This window comes from Cebus imitator, unplaced genomic scaffold (assembly GCF_001604975.1).
Source record: "Cebus imitator isolate Cc_AM_T3 unplaced genomic scaffold, Cebus_imitator-1.0 Scaffold6, whole genome shotgun sequence".
Classification (NCBI taxonomy): Eukaryota; Metazoa; Chordata; class Mammalia; order Primates; family Cebidae; genus Cebus; species Cebus imitator.
Genome location: NW_016107321.1, coordinates 6,500,772 through 6,519,297, shown reverse-complemented (window position 1 = coordinate 6,519,297; position 18,526 = coordinate 6,500,772). Strand labels below are relative to the sequence as shown.

The 18,526-nt window shown below is 39.7% G+C and overlaps 1 protein-coding gene across 3 annotated transcripts in view; it reads left to right on the top strand.

The window, feature by feature from the left end:
- Nucleotides 1–577: 577 nt before the first annotated feature.
- Nucleotides 578–18,526, top strand: part of TULP4 (TUB like protein 4) — a 214,654-nt gene continuing 196,705 nt past the window's right edge. For all 3 annotated transcript variants that reach the window (XM_017538460.2, XM_037741884.1, XM_017538466.2), the window contains exon 1: nt 578–2,771. In XM_017538460.2, coding sequence (XP_017393949.1) covers nt 2,520–2,771 — 252 coding nt within the window. In that variant the 5' untranslated portion in view covers nt 578–2,519. The remainder of the gene's footprint in view (nt 2,772–18,526) is intronic.

Below are 18,526 nucleotides of genomic sequence, written 5' to 3'. Positions count from 1 at the left end.
GCTTTGCTCTGAGACCTGCCAGCCATCAGGGATGGATGAATCTTAAAGGCTTTTACTTTGTTTTGTGTCTTGAGCGAGTATCTTTTATTAATAGTGAAAAAATCAATCCAGATAATTTGCCTGAGTCATTTCAGTCTCCTTTTTGAGGATGCCTGCTTAAACACTGGCCATGGTCTCTGGAGGTCTCATATTCAGGATTCAGAGTTTTAGAAAGGACAGTTCAGTGTGGAAGAATGGCAGTAATGATTTCATTCAGATATGCCCAGCTAATGACACATTTAATACAACAATTCATGGCAGTCAGAACTCTCATATGTTATGTGTTGTCTTGAAGTAGGTGAGGTGTATCCTTTGACTATTGGATTTTACCCTTCAGTGCAGTCAGTAGCTCCATTTGATGTAAGTGTAAAGATGGGTCTCTCATTTCAGTTTCAGCAGTTATTCTTAAAATTTTATTTTTCAGTGTTTTAAAGTTTTTTTTATATCTTTTTTTTTTTTTTTTTTTTTAGATTTGTCGTTACCCAGGCACTCTGTTGACCAGGCTGGAGTGCAGTTTCTTTATCTTTGCTAACTGATTTGTAATACTCCAAGGCCTTCCAGCCATGAATAATCTGATGGTTCCTGAAATGACTGGGAGAACAGACGCATCGTATGCCAGTTGAAGAGTGTGTGTCTATGTGCATTTAAAACCTTCTTTCTGTACTTACACATTCACACAGGAAGACAGGCTCATTCTTGTGCACACTTGAGAGTTTTACAACCGATTAAAATTAATTTAAGAATCAGATGGAGCAACTTGACACCACTGGGCTCTGGAGCCTGGGGAGGAAAATACATCACTAATGGCCAATTTTCCATATGGTCTGCACGGGTAAGAAAGTCTGCAAAAAGAAGAAAAAAAAATTGCACAGATTAAGCCACAAAAATACCTCTCCAGCTTAAAGAAGGAACTAAGTGAGGAGATGACCAAGGAAGAAGCGTGATTTCAAACACTGCAGTGGCTCACACAGTGCTTATTGCACTTTATTTTTCAGTGGGTTTAGTGATTTGGATGGATTAAAATTCTGGACTGAAAAGTAACTCCTACTGTGGTTATGGCTAGAGGAAAGCAAGTTTGAGTATGATGGGACAAGTTTGAATAATGAACTGATTAACTGTATTTGAGAAATTTTAATTTATTATTTTTCCCTTTTTTCCTGCATCTATAGGATAATATTGTAAAATAGCAATTGAAACCAATAATTATGAAATAAATACCAAGGAAAATCCAAGCAAAGCTTTATTTTCCTTGGACTAGTGGTGTGGTATTTGGAGACAGTCTCTGAATGTGAACAGGAAAGCACCCATCAGCAAAACACCATCACTCTTTAGGGAAACAGTTGGGGGAATCTGACTCTGGCTTCTGCTTTTGTTTTAAGGGATTATCTTCCCTGTCAAGTCCAAGAAGACTTGCATATGAGAAGATGACCTGATGGACTTAATTCTAAGATTAGTTTTTTTCATCAAAATGGAAAAAGACCTTTAGAAACAGAAAAGTGGGGTGCTAACTAGGGGAGCAAGAAGGGAGACTAGCAAAAGAAAATCTTTCAGTGTGGCTCTGTTTTGTCAGCAAGAGAATCTAAGACTTATCCAAGGCAAACACTGGTACCACTGTAAGAGTGCTGGAACATTCTGCTTCTTGAGTGAAGGGGCCTTCTTTCAGCCTCTATGGCACTGAGGGGTGCGCTGGCTGGTGGAGGAGCAGTCCGATGGAACCCTGCGTTCCCTGGGGACACAGGGCCAAGCTTTGAGGTAGAAAGTTTCTGGTTCTGAAACAACGGGGAGGGAATCTGTTTTTCTTCCTAAAATTTGGACTGTTGTCTGCACAAACTCTGGTCTGTTTTGCACGGTTTGTGTGCCTTTTTTTCCCTTTATGCAATCTTTTTCAGCTTTAGCAGCAGAAATTTGTCTAGTTCAGAAAACATGCTAGAGGGTGGCTTCAGAAGGAGGATGATCCTGTGTATTCTGTCCCTGCATCCGAACTTTGAAGAGAAAAATTTGAGCTAGAGGGATTCTTAAAGCCTTAAGTTACTTGAAATCTATGTATTTGCAACTCTTTGTCTCTGGAATCATATTACACTAAACTGGAATCTCAGGCTGAATGAGAATAACCAAGTGGAGTAAAAAGAAGGAGACAGTTTCTTGATCACCACTTAAATGATGATGTTCTTTCTCCAAAGGATCAGCATGTTCTTCCTCTGAGAACTTGAAAATAAAAATGGACCCCATGTTTTTTTAAGCATTACCTTTTCTTAGAAGACTGCCATCATCTTTTATAGAGGAATTTTTTCACTATGCATTTGGTGGATCTTTATAAATACTGACCTTCTAATTAGATTCAGGTCAGTCTTAATTAAAGGGGGAAAAAAAGCAACGCAAGCCAACCACAAAAATGAAATATTTATACCAATGAAAGAAATTGGTTTAAATTTCACAGCATTAGCATTACTTTTTAAGTAAAACAGTTCATTGAAGAAAGTATGTATGCAGCGGTGGAACATGGGCCTGTGCTTTGCAGCGACTCCAACATCCTGTGTTTGTCCTGGAAGGGGCGTGTCCCCAAGAGTGAGAAGGAGAAGCCTGTGTGCAGGAGGCGCTACTACGAGGAGGGCTGGCTGGCTACAGGCAACGGACGAGGAGTGGTTGGGGTGACTTTTACCTCTAGCCACTGTCGCAGGGACAGGAGTACTCCACAGAGGATAAATTTTAACCTCCGGGGCCACAATAGCGAGGTGAGCCGTGGTTTTGTTTCATGTTTTGGTCACTTGCAGTGGTGTTTTTGAGCCCCTTGTGGACTTAAAACTTCCTTCATTTCAGCTTCATAGACTTGCTGCTAAGTGAGACTTCCCATGCTGTGAGTCCTGTCTCTTATGCTCTGGCAGAAAAGATGCTGAGATGGACACAGTTCACAGTAGCCCTCTCCACCTCAAGTGGGCCAGTTGTCCCTGGCACACCTGCTCTCCTCTCCCTGCATGAGAGTTGCCACTGCCTCTCTCAGACGGTCCAGGCAGTGGGCAGACGCCCAGCAGTAGGGATGCTAGAGCGCTTTCTCACCAGGGTGGGGGCTTAAATGAGATGATCCTAACCAACTTCTCGTGTTCCAAGTCTGCATGGCAAAGAGTTACCCCCACCCCTGATGTAAGACTGACAGTGTGAAGAATGAAAACCTTGCACAATTTAACATTTATGTTTCTTTGGTGATGGCTTAACACTTGGCTTGTATTTTTTGTACTTGGAGGTGAAAGAAGTAGTTAATGGACAAAAACTGTAGTTTTTCACATGTATAGGCTATGTAATATTGAGTTTATTATGCTGTGTATGTGTACATATAGATTCCTCCTGGGCTTCTAAATTGTAAGCAGTGAGATTATTTATGAAATTCATGCAACCAGCATTTATTGAGCAATACTTAAGTGTTAGGCATTGTGTTTTAAAAAGAGCGTGATTGATAATTTCTTGCAAAGTTACGCTTGTATAGCACCTTCACAATATTCATGTTTTGCTCTTCATTACTTATTTGGATATTTTTAAAATGAGGAATCCATGATTATTTCAGGCATCTTAAATGTCAGTAAATGGTTATTGAATAGCTATTGTAAAGGAGCAGGAATATTTCTGAAGTATAGGTCTTAGTCCATTTGTGCTACTATAACAAAATATAGACAGGGTGGCATATATACAGTAGAAATTTATTTCTCTCAGTTTGGGAGGCTGAAAGTCCCAAGATCAGGGAACCAGTATGGTAGGGTTTTTGATTTCTTCTTGATGGAAAGAGGATGAGCATCTCACTGAGGCCTCTTTTATGAGGCCACTAATCCCATTCATGAGGGCTCCATTCTCATGACTGAATCACCTCCTATAAAGACCCTACCTTTTATTACCATCTCCTAGGGAGATTCACCATACAAATTTTGGGGACACAGAAACATTCAGATTATAGCAATATAAACCTTCAGTAAAGTGTGCTAAGTTTAACTCTCAATGATTATTTTTATATGCAGTCATCCACGTAAACTCTGACAAGATCAAAATACAGAGCATTTCCACCACCAGTTACAGGTACTTGGTGCTCCTTCCCAGATTTACATCCTGTCTTAGTCCATTCCTGCTGCTAAAACAAAATACCTTAGATTGGGTGATCTATAAACAACAGAAATTTTATCTCACAGTTCTGAAGACTGAGAAGTCCAAGATCAAAACGTCAGCAGGTTCATTGTCTGGTGAGGGCTCTCTGTTCCATAAATGGCACCTTGTTCCTGTGTCTTCACATGGTGGAAGGGGCAAGGGAGCTTTCCTGGGCCTATTTTATAAGGGCAGGAATTCCGTTTATGAGGGCAGAGCCCTCATGACCTGATCACCTCCCAAAGGCCCCATCTCTTGATACCACCACAATGGGGATTAGGTTTCAACATTTAATTTTGTGGGGATGCAAACATTTGGATCCTAGGTTACCCCTACTGAGAAGTAACTCATACTCTGACTTCTGTCACTGCTTCATGGAAATGGAATCCTTCATTACATACTCTCTGTGTCTGGCTTCTTTCACTCAACATGGTATCTGTGAGATTCATCCCTATTAACATATATTATTAGTTTGTTCCTTTTAATTGATGTTAATTTTCCACTGAAGGAAGATACCTGATTTTTTTGTTCTCCTGTTCCTGGGTATTTGGATTGCTTCCAGTTTTTGGCTGTTACGACTAATGCTGCTATGAACATTTGGGTGCATGTCTTTGTATGGACCTGTGCATTCAGAAGGTGGAATTTCTAAATCATAGTGTTGCATATGTTTAGGCTTAGTAGAAATTGCCAGTTTTCCAAAGTGATTGTACTGTTCACACCTCATCATCAATGTATGAAAGTTTTAGTTATAAGTCCAAGAGTATTTTGAGATTCATTTTTCCACCGAGTTTAATTTATTAAGAAGCTTCTTTTGAATTTGAACTTTTTTATATTAAAAAACAGTGATTTTATGCAAGAAATTATATTTTACAAATACTTAACATATTGGGCATATACATACAGGCATGTACACATTACCCGCCCCCCCCCATGCACATATCTGCACCTTTGAAGTGGATACTCTTAAAAATTTTTTTTTATTCATATGTAATAAATTACCCCAGACTTGGTGGCTTAAAACATTACCCATTTCTATTTTCATACTTCTGTAGTTCTGAAGCCCTGATATGGTCTGTCTGGGGCGTCTGCTTAGGTTTCCCAGGCTGGGAAACGTGGTGCCAGCCAGAACTACTAGATCCTCTGAGGCTCCAGGCCTTCTTCGAAGCTCATTCAGGCTGTTGGCAGAAATCAGGTCCTTGTGGTTGTAGGACTGAGGCCCTCAGGTCTTAGAGGCCCTCACTAGTCCCAGCCATGTAGCCCTCTCCATAGCATGCAGTTTGCTTTTTCAAGGCCAGAAGGAGAGTATCTGCTGTAGCTTCAAATCTTTCTGACTTTCCATGTCTAAAAAGTGGCTCCCCTGAGCAGGCCGTGCTCACTTCCACTCCTGGGGAGATTACACTGGGCATGCACACCAGGGTGTGGTTTTAGAATTCTGCCTACCACACAAGAGAGGATTATAATTCACAGACAGTGGTCTGACTATCTCACTGTTGAAACTATTTTGTGTGATTTTTTTTCATGTTGCATTTTTACTTTTAGTAAATTTCTGTTCTTCATATTAGAATCTGTTCCATTTAGCTGGGGGTGGTAGCTCATGCTTGTAATCCCAGCACTTTGGGAAGCTGGGGTGGGAAGATTGCTTGAGGTTAGGAGTACAAGACTAGCCTGGTTAACATAGTGAGACCCTGTCTCTACTCTCCCTCGTGTCCCCACCAACCCCACAAAAAAAGAATATGTGCTGTTTATTGAATGCCTGCCAAGAAGAGTGACCAACTCTGCTGGTTTTCCAGGATGTGGGACCATTCGTGTTGATACTTGGAAAATCTCAGGCAAACTGAGATGGTCATCCTACTGCCCAGTGCCCAACGTGGTTTCAGGCATCTTCCAACTTAATTACCTCATGTGGTTCACAGCAGACTCATGGGAAGATATCATTATTTCCGTTTTATAGGGAAGAATACTCAGGCTTTAAAGATGTTAAATAACAGTGCCTAAATTCCTATAGCTTGTATGGAGGAGAACTGGAATTTAGGGGTTTAACATTTTGTTAAAACTTATTTTCTTAAAACTTGTGTTAAATACAAGTCCTCAATCCCTTATCCTCAATTGTTAAATCTTTTTTTTTTTTTTTTTTAAATTTTTGAGACAGAGCTTCACTCTTTTCCCCAGACTGGAGTGCAGTGGCACGATCCCTGCTCACTGAAGCCTTTGCTTCCTGGGTTTGAGTGATCCCCCCACCTCAGCCTCCCAAGTAGGTGGGACTATAGGCACATGCCACAATGTTCAGCTAATCAAAAAAGATTTTTTTTTTTTTTTTTTTTTTTTGTAGAGACAGAGTTTTGCCATGTTGCCCAGGCTGGTCTCAAACTCTTGGGTTTAAGTGATCTGCCCAGCTCACAATTTTTAAATCTAAGGGCTCTGAAAATAGCAAGTTTTTTGTATAATTGATTTTTTGGCAAAAACTGACCTGGACTGGTGTGAAGCTGCTGATTGTTATTATCCCATCACTTTAGCTGCAGAAATACTGTGTTTTATTATGGGGGCTGCCCAGACCTGTGGGTGGCATTAGATTGTTGGGAACTCCCCTTGTAGGACTTTTCTAAGGTTTAAAAAATTTTGAATTCAAAATACTTGTCTGTGAGGATTTTGAATCAGAGATTGTGAACTCGTGTCCTCATTTAAGGGAATCATCAAAATAAACCTTGGGTTTTATTAATTTGTTTTTCATTTCCAGGAAGGCTGACATTTAATTCATATCTGTCCATTACTTAATTATCTTATCTTCACCCCCTTCTACCACAAGAAGCAAAAAAAAACGTTGCATCCCCACTGGCCATGCCTTAAGAACACTGCTGGAAGAACTGTTGCAATATTTTATTTCTGTCCATGGAACATAACTAAACTGAAGGTGTCAGGTGTAGTAGTGGTCTGCTAATTTCACAACTGAGTTAAAAAGGAAAAAAATCTGAATGAAAGATAATTTATTTCACCCTCAGCTAGTATATAAAATCTGTTTTATATTATGTATTTAACAAATCTTCCTAACAGTTTTGGAATTATAAATTTATTCAGTTAGATAAATTGAATCTGAAATTAAATACTGTGATAAGTGTTTGTGTCTGGTCTTCAAGACCAGTTTGCCTTTCTCACATCATGTATTCTGTTGCTGGAGTGAAACATATAGTAGTGGAATTCTTAACCTGTAATGAATAGTTTCATATTTGGTAAATATGTTAATGGTTCTAATCAGATGGTCAAAATATGTTCCCCGCCTCAATCCTGAAAGCACCTTTCATAAAGGACCACTATCACAAAAGGTGATCAACCAAACCAGCTTTTCCCAAAGCAACTTTCTATGGCATTTGGGGACAGAACAGAATAATCCTTTTGCCATTATCTCTTTTGAAACCTTTGATAGCAGTGTTATAGAAGAGGGATAGATGTGTGCTTACCTACTGAAACTCCAAGGGGGTATCTTCATGGCTGGCTGAGAAGTGATGCTTTCTTAGAATTATTTGTCCTTTTACAGTGAAGGTAATTGAAGAAAGATGAGTTTTTTCTTTTAAAAGAGTCCCCAACAGGTAGGCAGGTATGTCAGGCCAAATGACTATGTTCTATAATGATTATTTCAGAAGTAATTACTTGAGAATGTTTTTATTCTATAAAACAATTTCTTGTAGATATTGTAGATGTGATGCAAATTAGTCAGGGTTAGTACTGATTGTCATTTAACAGGATTTTTTTTTTTTTTTTTTTTTTTTTTGCGATGGGGTCTCACTCTGTCACCCGGTCTGGAGTGCAGTGGTGCAAGTTCGGCTCACTGCAACCTCTGCCTCCCGGGGTCAACCCTTTCTCCTGCCTCAGCCCTGCAGAGTAGCTGTGACTACAGGTGCCCACCACCACACCCAGCTAATTTTTGTATTTTTAGTAGAGATGGGGTTTTGCCACGTTGGCCAGACTGGTCTCGAACTCCTGATCTCAGGTAGTCCGCCCACCTCAGTCTGCCAGAGTGCTGGGATTACAGACATGAGCCACCGTGCCCGGCCAACAGGATTTTTTTTGACTTAATAAGCAGGCAGTCATGTGTATTTGCAGGACTTCGTTTCATTATAAGGACATATCCACGATAGCAATGGTCTCACCTGAATTCTTGGATTAGTTACACCTTCTCTGAGATGCTTTATCTGACCCTGCCCCTCGTCCCTTCTGTACACTGAACAGACTTCTGTGGTTGCACTGATAATGCTTTATTGTAGTTATCTGCTTGCCTTGTTTGGTAAGACTTCCTGGAAGATCAGTGTACCCTGTCAGCCTTAACTTTCTTACCTCCTATTGTTTAGAATATCAATTATTTATTTAAAAAAAATCCCTTTAACTCTTTAGGCCACTTCAGTGTGCTTTCTTTCCTTGTTCTGCTGAAATGATCTTCTCAATGACATGTTGCTAAACTCATAGGTTTTGCCATTTCGTTTTTGTTTTTAAACTGCACTTGATGTCTTAGTAGCATCAGTAGAATTGAGATGTTGCCTTCTCTCACTTTCCAGGATACCAGGCTCTCCTGGTTTTCCTGTTACTGTTCTGCCCCCTGCTTTCCATTCTTCTTTGCTGGCTCTGCCTTTTTCCTTTTTCTTTTTCTTTTCTTTTTTGTGCCTCATCTTTAAATGTTAGAAGGCACCAGGCATGTATATTTTTCCATATTTCCTCTCTGTGTTGGCTTTAAATCTACCTACATGCTGATGACTCCAAATATCTATGTCTATCTGCCATCTCCTTCTAGTTCCAGACTTCATTCTCCAACTTGATATATGAGATACAAAAGTGGACACCAATCAGGGCTTGCAGACTATAGGTCACCCAGACAGAACTCAGTTACCCCCTGCCCCTTGAACCTCCAGATTAGTTCCATGCACTGTTTCCCCATTATAGTAGATGGCCGAAGTCGAGGCAGTTAGTCAAGCTCACAACTCAGGAGTCTCCCTGCGCTTTCCCTGTCCCCAAATCTTGTTATTAGCAAGATCTCCCACTGTATCTGACATCCAGATAATATCTGAAATGTGCTCTCTTTTGTCTTCCTTTACCGCCATGCCTAGCACAAATCTCCTCATGAATCTCTTGACTTAAACTCTACCATTTTCCCATTGTGGAGGACTCTGCTTAACAATGTATATTGAGTTTTTTAAGTGTTTTTAAAATACTGTAAACAATTTATTGCTAAGTTACTTTTTTTTTTTCCCCCTAAAAACGCTGTATGACACCTCTTAATTCCAGAAAGAATGGGAATTTCTAGACTGTAAGGATGGTCTCCCTTACAGTTGAAAAGACTCTCCTTTGTCTGATTCACCACCCTCTTTTGAAGAAGGCCCAGAGCCACTGGGGACTGGCAAGCCAGGTTTTATGTCCACCTTACTGTGCATTTTGATGACCAGCTTTCTTAACATTCGGAGAGATTAGAAAACCATCTGATTTTAAAACATTTATACAGTATTTCACTTACTTAACAGTCTGTACAACAGTTCTAGTTAGAAAAGTTGACTCATTTTGGATTAAAGCCAGCAAAAACTCACTGCAGCTCTTTTATCTCTTATCAATTTTACACAGAAAGTGACTTGTAGTGGATTTGTGATGACCAGCTAGGGTATTATAATGGTGAATATAATGGAGGGCTGTTTTCTTTCCTTTAGTGATGGCCTGTTCTTTTCTCCTTTCTGTTTCTGTTTTTCCATATCTTAATTCCAAGAAGTTCTAGCTTTACCTGTCCAAGTCATTAGTTTACTCAAGTCAGTAGTAAATTGAAAATAATAATTCTGTCCTATGCGAGTTGTAGAATCTGAGATATTATGTTTTTGGACGGACTGTGAAAATGGTAGAAGTGCCATGTATGTAAGTGATGAAATATTAAAGTACTTTATACCCTTTGTACTTAGGTATATTCATTCTTCCTTTCCAGTCCTCACAATACCACTTAGTACCTGAAAATTCAATTACTGTTCTGACTCATGAGGCCAGAAACAGTGTTTGTTGAGTTTTGTTTCTCAGTTTAGATTTGAAAACACATGCATTAACAGGCATTTACTGCATCTCTGTTGTGTGCTGTGTGCTCTAGGGGGGCAAGAGAAATCCCAGCTTACACCTCATGGAATCTACAGTCTAGCATGAAGGCGAAGTGTGTAATTCTCCTTCCTCTATTTGCATTTCCGTTAGGAAGAGAAATGCAAACTTTGAATTGTTCGAAGAATGAAGAATGAGGCTTCCTAGAGATTGTGTGGTAAAGATGACCTTTGAGCAGGGCCCTGAGAAATACTTATGATTTAGATAGTACTTTTCTCAGTGATGCAAGATGAAGCCACATTTTTGAGAGATATGAAGGACACTTTGTTCCCCAGCCCCAACCTAAGCATGTGACTATACTCACCTCATCAGATGCTGTTGGAACCTGGCTGACAAGGACAAGGACCTATGCATTTTTTCCTGCCCTGGAACAAAATTGCCCTTGTTGGACAGGCAGTGATGTTCCTTGCGCCTTTTGACTATACTGTGAAATGTTTATGGTTTGTAATGGGGGTTTTATCCATCTGAGCATGCTACACCTTTTATTAATTTCCATGGCAGATGGTTAAAGCAGGGTGCTGCCTTGATACTTTGACTTATGCAAGTGCTCAGATATGATTGTTTCTGTGCTTTATTCTGCATGTGGTTGTAGTCAAGTTTGAAAAGTTACATAATCATGTATTCGTGACCTGAGTTAGAGATAATTTATTAGTGACTCAGCATTAATGACTCACTTTATGTGATTCTTCTGGTAAAGCAATGTTTCTATTTATGTGAGCATATTTTAGCATGCTAGGTGACCACATCTGCTTTGTTTCCTTCCTAGGTAGTGCATTTAGGTATTCCATTACAGGAGGTCTGCCCCACTCCTGGAGGTGCATTGAATCCGGAGAGGGTGTAGTTGGAGAAAAGTCCTTGTTGGGATCATCTGTAGGTGGTAATAGGGGCTGAGAAGCTCAAGGCTACATTATTGTTGAATGTTTGTGGCTTCAGTGATGTGCATGGCAGATTTCAAGACCATATAATGTTTTAGATACGAATTGCAAAACCACAACCCCTCAGACTTTTCTACACAGTAAGTCCTCAGTATTGTTGATAGGTTCTTGGAAACTGCAACTTTAAGCAAAATGACACACAGTATGTAGTGTATACGTAGGATCTTTACTCTTGTTTCTGTCAATTAGCTTAAGGTAAAATTATTTTCATTATGCAGGTCGTTCTTAAAGTTCAGCTTCTAAGAACCTATCCGTGAAGTTGGGACTTACTGTGTTTTTTTCAGATAAATTAACTGCATTGAGCGAAACGAATAACGGAAACTTACCTAGTTTTTTACGCTGGAAAGGAATTTAAACCGATAAAATGCACTTATTAGAATTTGGAGGATGATCCATTTTCATCTGCCAACTTTATTACTAAGGATTTCCTGAGTGGGAACACTGAAAGAAAGGATCTGTANAATTTTTGAGACAGAGCTTCACTCTTTTCCCCAGACTGGAGTGCAGTGGCACGATCCCTGCTCACTGAAGCCTTTGCTTCCTGGGTTTGAGTGATCCCCCCACCTCAGCCTCCCAAGTAGGTGGGACTATAGGCACATGCCACAATGTTCAGCTAATCAAAAAAGATTTTTTTTTTTTTTTTTTTTTTTTGTAGAGACAGAGTTTTGCCATGTTGCCCAGGCTGGTCTCAAACTCTTGGGTTTAAGTGATCTGCCCAGCTCACAATTTTTAAATCTAAGGGCTCTGAAAATAGCAAGTTTTTTGTATAATTGATTTTTTGGCAAAAACTGACCTGGACTGGTGTGAAGCTGCTGATTGTTATTATCCCATCACTTTAGCTGCAGAAATACTGTGTTTTATTATGGGGGCTGCCCAGACCTGTGGGTGGCATTAGATTGTTGGGAACTCCCCTTGTAGGACTTTTCTAAGGTTTAAAAAATTTTGAATTCAAAATACTTGTCTGTGAGGATTTTGAATCAGAGATTGTGAACTCGTGTCCTCATTTAAGGGAATCATCAAAATAAACCTTGGGTTTTATTAATTTGTTTTTCATTTCCAGGAAGGCTGACATTTAATTCATATCTGTCCATTACTTAATTATCTTATCTTCACCCCCTTCTACCACAAGAAGCAAAAAAAAACGTTGCATCCCCACTGGCCATGCCTTAAGAACACTGCTGGAAGAACTGTTGCAATATTTTATTTCTGTCCATGGAACATAACTAAACTGAAGGTGTCAGGTGTAGTAGTGGTCTGCTAATTTCACAACTGAGTTAAAAAGGAAAAAAATCTGAATGAAAGATAATTTATTTCACCCTCAGCTAGTATATAAAATCTGTTTTATATTATGTATTTAACAAATCTTCCTAACAGTTTTGGAATTATAAATTTATTCAGTTAGATAAATTGAATCTGAAATTAAATACTGTGATAAGTGTTTGTGTCTGGTCTTCAAGACCAGTTTGCCTTTCTCACATCATGTATTCTGTTGCTGGAGTGAAACATATAGTAGTGGAATTCTTAACCTGTAATGAATAGTTTCATATTTGGTAAATATGTTAATGGTTCTAATCAGATGGTCAAAATATGTTCCCCGCCTCAATCCTGAAAGCACCTTTCATAAAGGACCACTATCACAAAAGGTGATCAACCAAACCAGCTTTTCCCAAAGCAACTTTCTATGGCATTTGGGGACAGAACAGAATAATCCTTTTGCCATTATCTCTTTTGAAACCTTTGATAGCAGTGTTATAGAAGAGGGATAGATGTGTGCTTACCTACTGAAACTCCAAGGGGGTATCTTCATGGCTGGCTGAGAAGTGATGCTTTCTTAGAATTATTTGTCCTTTTACAGTGAAGGTAATTGAAGAAAGATGAGTTTTTTCTTTTAAAAGAGTCCCCAACAGGTAGGCAGGTATGTCAGGCCAAATGACTATGTTCTATAATGATTATTTCAGAAGTAATTACTTGAGAATGTTTTTATTCTATAAAACAATTTCTTGTAGATATTGTAGATGTGATGCAAATTAGTCAGGGTTAGTACTGATTGTCATTTAACAGGATTTTTTTTTTTTTTTTTTTTTTTTTTGCGATGGGGTCTCACTCTGTCACCCGGTCTGGAGTGCAGTGGTGCAAGTTCGGCTCACTGCAACCTCTGCCTCCCGGGGTCAACCCTTTCTCCTGCCTCAGCCCTGCAGAGTAGCTGTGACTACAGGTGCCCACCACCACACCCAGCTAATTTTTGTATTTTTAGTAGAGATGGGGTTTTGCCACGTTGGCCAGACTGGTCTCGAACTCCTGATCTCAGGTAGTCCGCCCACCTCAGTCTGCCAGAGTGCTGGGATTACAGACATGAGCCACCGTGCCCGGCCAACAGGATTTTTTTTGACTTAATAAGCAGGCAGTCATGTGTATTTGCAGGACTTCGTTTCATTATAAGGACATATCCACGATAGCAATGGTCTCACCTGAATTCTTGGATTAGTTACACCTTCTCTGAGATGCTTTATCTGACCCTGCCCCTCGTCCCTTCTGTACACTGAACAGACTTCTGTGGTTGCACTGATAATGCTTTATTGTAGTTATCTGCTTGCCTTGTTTGGTAAGACTTCCTGGAAGATCAGTGTACCCTGTCAGCCTTAACTTTCTTACCTCCTATTGTTTAGAATATCAATTATTTATTTAAAAAAAATCCCTTTAACTCTTTAGGCCACTTCAGTGTGCTTTCTTTCCTTGTTCTGCTGAAATGATCTTCTCAATGACATGTTGCTAAACTCATAGGTTTTGCCATTTCGTTTTTGTTTTTAAACTGCACTTGATGTCTTAGTAGCATCAGTAGAATTGAGATGTTGCCTTCTCTCACTTTCCAGGATACCAGGCTCTCCTGGTTTTCCTGTTACTGTTCTGCCCCCTGCTTTCCATTCTTCTTTGCTGGCTCTGCCTTTTTCCTTTTTCTTTTTCTTTTCTTTTTTGTGCCTCATCTTTAAATGTTAGAAGGCACCAGGCATGTATATTTTTCCATATTTCCTCTCTGTGTTGGCTTTAAATCTACCTACATGCTGATGACTCCAAATATCTATGTCTATCTGCCATCTCCTTCTAGTTCCAGACTTCATTCTCCAACTTGATATATGAGATACAAAAGTGGACACCAATCAGGGCTTGCAGACTATAGGTCACCCAGACAGAACTCAGTTACCCCCTGCCCCTTGAACCTCCAGATTAGTTCCATGCACTGTTTCCCCATTATAGTAGATGGCCGAAGTCGAGGCAGTTAGTCAAGCTCACAACTCAGGAGTCTCCCTGCGCTTTCCCTGTCCCCAAATCTTGTTATTAGCAAGATCTCCCACTGTATCTGACATCCAGATAATATCTGAAATGTGCTCTCTTTTGTCTTCCTTTACCGCCATGCCTAGCACAAATCTCCTCATGAATCTCTTGACTTAAACTCTACCATTTTCCCATTGTGGAGGACTCTGCTTAACAATGTATATTGAGTTTTTTAAGTGTTTTTAAAATACTGTAAACAATTTATTGCTAAGTTACTTTTTTTTTTTCCCCCTAAAAACGCTGTATGACACCTCTTAATTCCAGAAAGAATGGGAATTTCTAGACTGTAAGGATGGTCTCCCTTACAGTTGAAAAGACTCTCCTTTGTCTGATTCACCACCCTCTTTTGAAGAAGGCCCAGAGCCACTGGGGACTGGCAAGCCAGGTTTTATGTCCACCTTACTGTGCATTTTGATGACCAGCTTTCTTAACATTCGGAGAGATTAGAAAACCATCTGATTTTAAAACATTTATACAGTATTTCACTTACTTAACAGTCTGTACAACAGTTCTAGTTAGAAAAGTTGACTCATTTTGGATTAAAGCCAGCAAAAACTCACTGCAGCTCTTTTATCTCTTATCAATTTTACACAGAAAGTGACTTGTAGTGGATTTGTGATGACCAGCTAGGGTATTATAATGGTGAATATAATGGAGGGCTGTTTTCTTTCCTTTAGTGATGGCCTGTTCTTTTCTCCTTTCTGTTTCTGTTTTTCCATATCTTAATTCCAAGAAGTTCTAGCTTTACCTGTCCAAGTCATTAGTTTACTCAAGTCAGTAGTAAATTGAAAATAATAATTCTGTCCTATGCGAGTTGTAGAATCTGAGATATTATGTTTTTGGACGGACTGTGAAAATGGTAGAAGTGCCATGTATGTAAGTGATGAAATATTAAAGTACTTTATACCCTTTGTACTTAGGTATATTCATTCTTCCTTTCCAGTCCTCACAATACCACTTAGTACCTGAAAATTCAATTACTGTTCTGACTCATGAGGCCAGAAACAGTGTTTGTTGAGTTTTGTTTCTCAGTTTAGATTTGAAAACACATGCATTAACAGGCATTTACTGCATCTCTGTTGTGTGCTGTGTGCTCTAGGGGGGCAAGAGAAATCCCAGCTTACACCTCATGGAATCTACAGTCTAGCATGAAGGCGAAGTGTGTAATTCTCCTTCCTCTATTTGCATTTCCGTTAGGAAGAGAAATGCAAACTTTGAATTGTTCGAAGAATGAAGAATGAGGCTTCCTAGAGATTGTGTGGTAAAGATGACCTTTGAGCAGGGCCCTGAGAAATACTTATGATTTAGATAGTACTTTTCTCAGTGATGCAAGATGAAGCCACATTTTTGAGAGATATGAAGGACACTTTGTTCCCCAGCCCCAACCTAAGCATGTGACTATACTCACCTCATCAGATGCTGTTGGAACCTGGCTGACAAGGACAAGGACCTATGCATTTTTTCCTGCCCTGGAACAAAATTGCCCTTGTTGGACAGGCAGTGATGTTCCTTGCGCCTTTTGACTATACTGTGAAATGTTTATGGTTTGTAATGGGGGTTTTATCCATCTGAGCATGCTACACCTTTTATTAATTTCCATGGCAGATGGTTAAAGCAGGGTGCTGCCTTGATACTTTGACTTATGCAAGTGCTCAGATATGATTGTTTCTGTGCTTTATTCTGCATGTGGTTGTAGTCAAGTTTGAAAAGTTACATAATCATGTATTCGTGACCTGAGTTAGAGATAATTTATTAGTGACTCAGCATTAATGACTCACTTTATGTGATTCTTCTGGTAAAGCAATGTTTCTATTTATGTGAGCATATTTTAGCATGCTAGGTGACCACATCTGCTTTGTTTCCTTCCTAGGTAGTGCATTTAGGTATTCCATTACAGGAGGTCTGCCCCACTCCTGGAGGTGCATTGAATCCGGAGAGGGTGTAGTTGGAGAAAAGTCCTTGTTGGGATCATCTGTAGGTGGTAATAGGGGCTGAGAAGCTCAAGGCTACATTATTGTTGAATGTTTGTGGCTTCAGTGATGTGCATGGCAGATTTCAAGACCATATAATGTTTTAGATACGAATTGCAAAACCACAACCCCTCAGACTTTTCTACACAGTAAGTCCTCAGTATTGTTGATAGGTTCTTGGAAACTGCAACTTTAAGCAAAATGACACACAGTATGTAGTGTATACGTAGGATCTTTACTCTTGTTTCTGTCAATTAGCTTAAGGTAAAATTATTTTCATTATGCAGGTCGTTCTTAAAGTTCAGCTTCTAAGAACCTATCCGTGAAGTTGGGACTTACTGTGTTTTTTTCAGATAAATTAACTGCATTGAGCGAAACGAATAACGGAAACTTACCTAGTTTTTTACGCTGGAAAGGAATTTAAACCGATAAAATGCACTTATTAGAATTTGGAGGATGATCCATTTTCATCTGCCAACTTTATTACTAAGGATTTCCTGAGTGGGAACACTGAAAGAAAGGATCTGCAAGGGTAGAGCAGTGTATGTATGAAGTCAAGTAGGTATTTAAAAAATATTCTTACATTCCCTGAATATAGCCATAGTTAACTTCATTGTCCTGGTGAGTCTGTCTTCTTTTTTTAGACCAAGCCTGAAGAAATGGGCGGCAGCTGTTGTACTGTTCTGAAGTACTGCAGAGTGCTGTAGTAGCTCAGAGGATGAAGCACTGCGGGCCAGTGTGGTCAGGGAGGCTTCCTGCGGGAGGCAGGGAATGAGCTGGGCCTTAACATTCATTTTGGGTCCATAAACATTTGACAGCCTGCTCTAAGCTGGACGATGTTGGGCTTTGGCTCTACAGTGATGAAAAAGGCACTGTTCCTGCCCAGATGGATAGCATATCATGTGCGTCAGAGGGTGGATATCATTTGCATGGATATAATGTTGTTACTGCTGATGACAGTAGCTGCATATATATGCCCATAATTTGTGTGTGTGTGTGTGTGTGTGTGTGTGTGTGTGTGTGTGTGTGTGTGTTGTGTTCACTATTTAGCCCTCATAACAACTCTTTACAGCTTTGTATTAATATCCCTGCTATATAGTTGAGGAAGCTCAGGTTCTGAGATGTTAAGGAAATTGTTTGAGATTGCAGAGCTACATGATGGCTGACCTGAGATTTGAATTTATGTCTCTGTGTTTTTAAATCTATAAGACACTGCTTCAGAAGGTGAAGGGAAGAAGCACCCTTAAACAGAGTTATGCATGTGACTGTGGTGTGTATTTTGGACATGGAAGAGTTTGGCGAGGTGTTGGAGAGTAGTGGAAAGCAAATCTGGGTGGGCAGGGGGAACCAGACATACATAGTCATGGTAATAAATGATAGTAATAAATGTTTGTGGCATGAAGGGCCGGGCATGGTGGCTCATGCCTGTAATCCCAGCATTTTGGGAGGCCTAGATCGAGATTATCCTGGCTAACACTGGGAAACCTCATCTCTACTAAAAACACAAAAAATTAGCCGGGTGTGGTGGCATGCGCCTGTAGTCCCAGCTACGGGAGGCTGAGGCAAGAGAATTGCTTGAACTCAGTAGGCAGAGGTTGCAGTGAGCTGAGATCACACCACTGCACTCCAGCCTGGGCGACAGAGTGAGATTCCATCTCAAAAAAAAATAAAAAAAGTTTGTAGCATGAAAGACAATGCTTTTGGTTTGGGTTGTATTTCAAGACCGTAAGAAGACTCTCATATTCAAATAGAATTGTTGAAAAATCAAATGTGAGTATTAAAATTACCATTCAGTTCAGTGCATTTATTCACTGTTGCAGGTAACTGAGAGTTGACAGCACTGGCTATACTTAACCAATTATGGAAATAATAGTCTTAAGTAAGCAGCAGATGTCAGTCACCATGATACTATGATAGTGTATACATCAGGCTAACTCTTAATTATAGCCAGTTATTGTAGACTGAAGGGATTTGAGGAACAGCTCTTCTTTTAACTGCCTTATGAATTCTTTTTTTTTTTTT